The sequence below is a fragment of the Mandrillus leucophaeus genome, unplaced genomic scaffold, assembly GCF_000951045.1.
Source record: "Mandrillus leucophaeus isolate KB7577 unplaced genomic scaffold, Mleu.le_1.0 Scaffold57, whole genome shotgun sequence".
In the NCBI taxonomy this organism is placed as follows: domain Eukaryota; kingdom Metazoa; phylum Chordata; class Mammalia; order Primates; family Cercopithecidae; genus Mandrillus; species Mandrillus leucophaeus.
Window position 1 is genome coordinate 5273523 of NW_012106141.1, and position 5614 is coordinate 5279136.

Consider the following 5614-nt stretch of genomic DNA (forward strand, 5'->3'; position numbering starts at 1 on the left):
ACCCAGAGTGTGTGTCATCATCTGGGAACAACTCTGCAAAGGTGAGGTTTGTCACAGTTACACAACCTTAACTAATGCACCTTCCTCCCCGCAAACTCTAAGCTGGTTGTGAAACGTGGCAATGGAGCATTTTGCATATGTTACAAAATTATTGTTAATGCTCATTCATTTTTTGGACAAAGACCAGCATCAGTCACTGGAAACACCTATTTGGATCACGAGGCTTGTCCTCTGCTAGGAGTGAGCACTTTCCTGCAGGCTTCTTGTTTCTTCTTGCTGCTTTTGGGTGACTCAGCCTATGACATTTTGCTTCTCCTGAAATCTCCATATCTTGCCTTTCTCAAATTCCAAGGTAGCCTTTGCGCAACATATCAGTCTCCACTGACTCCTGTCCCATCAGGGCCCGTAGTGGACGGCTGTATGGGGGCCATGTGTCTGAACTCCTGATCCTCATTTCAGCCCATTCATGTGACATGCACGGAGCTCTTCAGCAGGGACTTACGGACCAGGACAAGAGCTTGAGGCTTTGAGGGGATCTGGTTGTCACTGCACAATCAAGGACAGTATTCCCAAAAGTAGATGTTGCTCAAGATAGTCCAAGGAATTCTATGAAGAAAAGGACTCCGCAGACAATAAATTTTGGACACCCTGTTTCAACACAGTTAAGTGGCTTTTTACAATTACAGGACTTTTCAGAACATTTAATATGCTAATGTGCATTATAAATCTCCAAGAAAGAATGATGCATATTTATCTTTTCTTCCAGGTGCATCTTGGAGACTGGTGTTTGCAAGTATATGGAGCAGGAAACTTCATCCCGAGGATGGAGACCCCGGAGCTGTCAGCAGGAGTTAGGCAAGTGCCTCAAAATTCCCAGTTCCCAGCAAGAGAAGCCAACCGAAGGATGAGACAGAGGGTTTCTGCCTTACCAGGGTCGTCCAGTACTGCATGGAGGGGTTGAAGTGAACCTTCTGCAGGTGGGGTCAATGACTCTTGGAGGTAGGGGAAAGCTTCCCTTGACTCAGTTGCACACAAAGACAGAAAACGTGTTTGCATGGGCATTGTTGAACCTGCTTAAAAGAATGAAAAACTTTTAGCACTTTTTTCTTTATCTCTAATTAATAAAGAAGTACATGTTTTTGCAAAAAAAAAAAAAAAAATCAAACAATACACAAGTATACAGAGTAAAAAGTGGAAGTCCTCCTTTCATCTCCTGCCCTGCATCCCTCCCTGCACCCCCAGTGTTCCATATTAAGGTTTTGATATGCCTGGTTCGGTGGGTGAGAAAGTTAATCTGGAGTCAGCACTCTGAGACTGAATCTCAGCTTTGCCACATGCTAGGTCTGTTTCCTGGGGCACAAGCCTCAGTTTGCTCATCTCTAAAATAAAGCAGCCATAGGAAGGGCTGGGGGGATATGGAGTGAGATGAAACACAGAAAGCCCTAATGCAGCACCTGCACCTAGTTGGATTCAGTTAAATTTGGCTCTTAGGATTGTGCTTCCAGAATCCAGGCATTTTTTAAAAGGTCCAATTTCATTCCATGGGTGTGCTAATTAGAGAATGGGGTTCATCTCTTAATCTGTTCATGTGACTCTTCTTTAAGTCCTCAAGGGCAGTTTCTATATGCAGAAACCACTATTTAGAGGTTTATTTTATTTTTTCAAGTTAATACTCAAATTGTCAAAGCTGGAAATTAAAAAAAAAAATTACTTGACTTTCTTTATTCTACACATTAGCTTGTTTTTAATGCTAGGAACGAAGAACTTTTCTAGGACTCTGATGGAATGATTACTATCTTAGAAAATGCCATGCCTCTGTAAATATATATACCTACTATGTACCTGCAAAAATTAAAAATAAAAAAATTTGTTAACAGAAAAAAAAGAAAATGCCATGCTTTTAAGGTCAGCTTACAAAGATTCTCATTCTTTTTATAAATTCAGCTAGGATTTCCAGATAAAATACAAGTTGTCCAGTTAAATACGAACTACCCCAAATTCAAATCTACCTACTGTTCTATGACTTTATTTGTTAAATCTGCCAACCCTAAACCCAACAAACCTGAATAATTACTTATAAGGGGTTTGTGGCCGACTAATAAACATTTTAAACTTTATTTAATATGCCGTATTTTCTTTTAAAATTTCTTCAATTGTCTGAACTAACAAAAAAGCTACCTTTAAAAAATACTAAATCATTTGAATTCTAATAAAGCAAACAAACAAAACACTGACGATAACCCAAAGTGTTTATAAATGTTCCAGAACTGCATTCAGACAAAGGTTTCAACGCAAAGTCGTGAATCTGAATCAAACCCTACCAAGTGCACATTTTATAAGAGAGTTACAAGATTTTCTATATAGTTGGCCAAGCAGCTCTCATTAAGTCCATAAAATATCACATATTCCATCTTAAAACACACAAAAACATTATACCATGGCTCTGAGTCTCTTAAACATTTCTACACTTAATTCTGAATCTTTTTCTGGTTGGAAGATGCCTATTCACTAAGAAAGACCATTAACCATTCCCTAGAACTCCTTATTTATTTATTTGTTTATTTGTTTATTTATTTATTTATTTACTTTGTGAGATGGAATCTCACTCTGTTGCCCAGGCTGGAGTGCAGCGGTGTGATCTTGGCTCACTGCAACCTCTGCCTCGCAAGTTCAAGCCATTCTCCTGCCTCAGCCTCCCAAGTAGCTGGGATTACAGGCACCCACCACCATGCCCAGCTAATTTGTGTATTTTTAGTAGAGATAGGGTTTCACCATGTTGGCCAGGCTGGCCTTGAACTCCTGACCTCAAGTGATCCACCCACCTCAGCCTCCCAAAGTGCTGGGGCTACAAGAGTGAGCCATTGCATCTGGCCCAGAGCCACTTTTTACCAGAGATTCAACCAGGCCTGAGGTCTTAGGTTGCAGACAACAGGGAGATTGATTGCAGCACGAACTCAGGAAACCATTTCCTTCCATGTACTATTTGGGGTTATCTTATAGAATTCCTGCCATGCTTGGCCAGGATGCTGCCTGAATGTATGTTGGAGATACATGTACAATTTTCCCTGTGGCTGTGGCTCCAGACCCATCCCCTTAAGAGGGGTTGGTCCGCAGATCTCGATGCTGGCTTGGAGTTATTCTTATTCCCTATCCTTTTCACAGAATTGTCTTTGCCAAAATCCATTAATGTATCTTGATTGGATTTTGCATTTTTTTTTTTTTCTTTACAGACCTTCATAGTTTCCTGCCCAAATCTCTAAATGTCATTTTGCTTGAGTTGATATCCTACAGTTCTTACAAGACCTTTCTCTCCCAGGGTCACACAACTCTCGTCAATATTAAATTAATATCAGCTTGAGTCACGGGTCTTTCCATGGGTTTCACGGGTTATTTGCTCACAGAGTCCAGGGACATTTCCCTCATCCATTCCATCAGATCCCCAGTTGCTTTCTCTGGCAACACACTGCTAGTATTTGTACAGTAAAACAGTCTAAAAAATTAAGTAATTCAAACTACCCTTGACCTTACTTTACACCACCAGGGCAATTAGAGTCACAGTCTGGGTGTGTCTGAGGACACCAGGCCGCCAAATCCCAGTGATTTAGAGAAAACCCAGCAGAATTTCCCATGCCTCCTGCCTCATTGTCGCCCAGCAGAAGGTTCCGTCACCCCAGGTGCCCTCTAGGGTGGACCACTTCCGAGTTCATCCACTGTCAGGAAAAGGCACATGGCATGCAACCGCAGGACCGATGACTAGATGTCAGAGCTGGCTCCCGGTTGGGATATGAGTGACTTTGTGGAGGATGGCGCCTAAATGAGGCATGCCAATTTCCGCACCCGGGTGACGAATATAGGGGCTCCTAAAAGGCTAGCCCAATGTATCTGTATTTCCTTGGGGATTAAAGCCCATGATCTTCAGTTCCTCAGAGAACTGAAAGTTGCAACGAGAAATCCAGTAATTCCTGTTATCTGCAGGCTTTATAAGTCAGTGGAGCCTGAGGAGGTGGCCAGAATCCGGCACTGCAAGCACTGCTGTCTTCTCACGGAGTCTTGAAGCCAGAGCAGCGCCAGGATGTCACAGGAGCTGGCCCCACTGCTGCTTCTCCTCCTCTCCATCCACAGTGCCCTGGCCCTGAGGATCTGCTCCTTCAACGTCAGGTCCTTTGGGGAAAGCAAGCAGGAAGACCAGAATGCAATGGATGTCATTGTGAAAGTGAGTCCCTTTCCTGGGAGGAGGATCCCAGACACCCCTCACACCCTCTCTCCTGTCTTCAGACTTTAAGAGACTCAAGGTACTTAAAGTTGGCCCTTAGGGGAAATGTAGAAGCTGGCTTGGAACAATAACCACTTCAACTCTCTGTGCCTCCTGCCATCATCTTAAAACAGGGGCTCTCTCCAGGATCGCCGAGGGGACTATAGGAGTTGGTAAATAGAAAGCTCTTAACGTAGTATCTGGCTCATTATACGTTCCACATAAGGGTTGGCTATTATGATTTTTATTGCTATTTATTGAATGCCTGTATCAGGCACTATAAGCACATGGTTTCATTTCATCATCTTTATGAAGAGGGACTATTACTCCCCATGCAGAGGTGATGAACAAAGAAAGATGAAGTAATCTTATACAGCTACTCCTTTTCACCAGCAAAGCCCAGCTCCTTTCTCTCTCTTTTCTTTTCTCTTCTTTCTTTCTTTCTTTTCTTTCTTTCTTTCGTTCTTTCTTTTTCTTTCTTTCTTTCTTTCTTTTTTTCTTTCTTCTTCCTTTCTTTTTCTTTCTCTTTCTTTCTTTCTTTCCCTTCCTTGCTTTTTTCCTTCCTTCCTTCTCTCTCATCCTCACCATCCCTCCCTCTCTTTCCTTTCTTCCTTCTTCTCCTCCTTCCTTCCTCTTTCCCCCTCCTCTACTCCCCCGTTCCTTCCACCTTCACTTAGGCTTTCTTTGGGTGATATATCCAGTGTCTGGGGACACTGCTCGCTTTCTCTGGAGTCAGTTGGCTCCGTTTATCTTACAGGGTAATTTATTTTTGATGCTGGCAACTTAACCCTTTCCCAGGACTCTGGAAAGGTACTTATTACCTTAGGAAACCTGAGGCACCATGGTGTGGTAGGGGGGCCAGGAGCCCTGGGTTCAGATCCCACCTACCAGACTTGTGAGCTTCAGGAGGCCCCGCACCTCCCTGAACCACCAGCTATTCTCAGCAAAACGGCGACCACGCCCAAATACCAGCCCGAATACCACCTGTAGCGCTGGCTAGGGAAGAGAACTCAGGGTGCCTGAGGCGCCCAGCAGAGCCTGCAACAAGGCGGGTATTCATGAGCCAGAGCCGCTGCTGTTGCTCTCATTGGGAAGGAGGATTGGAGTGAGGACTGGCAGGCTCTGTTCTTACTTGGATGAGCCTCTCAGACCCGGGTGGCCCTGCCCTTTGGGAGGTGCACAAGGCCTTCTAGATGGTGTTGTTTAGCCAGGATAGCAATGCCAAGCCTGTGGGAACCATGACAAGATTGTTCAGTGGGAAACTCTGACATCTAAGGAAATGATTTTCCCCACTTCACACATGGCCCGTGGAACCTGGGTAGCCACTGAGTTCCCATCTCCTTCCTCACTGATGCAACCCGG

General features: G+C 44.0%; 1 protein-coding gene across 2 annotated transcripts in view; it reads left to right on the top strand.

Moving 5' to 3' along the window:
- The first annotated feature begins 266 nt into the window (after positions 1-266).
- DNASE1L3 (deoxyribonuclease I-like 3) overlaps positions 267-5614 on the top strand; it is a 34613-nt gene continuing 29265 nt past the window's right edge. The window contains exons 1-3 of one of the 2 annotated variants that reach the window (XM_011998387.1): positions 267-661; positions 767-855; positions 3976-4213. In XM_011998387.1, the coding sequence (XP_011853777.1) occupies positions 4073-4213 (141 nt within the window). In that variant the 5' untranslated portion in view covers positions 267-661; positions 767-855; positions 3976-4072. Of the gene's footprint in view, positions 662-766; positions 856-3755; positions 4214-5614 lie in introns of those variants that run through there. The other variant, XM_011998386.1, reaches the window with a different exon arrangement.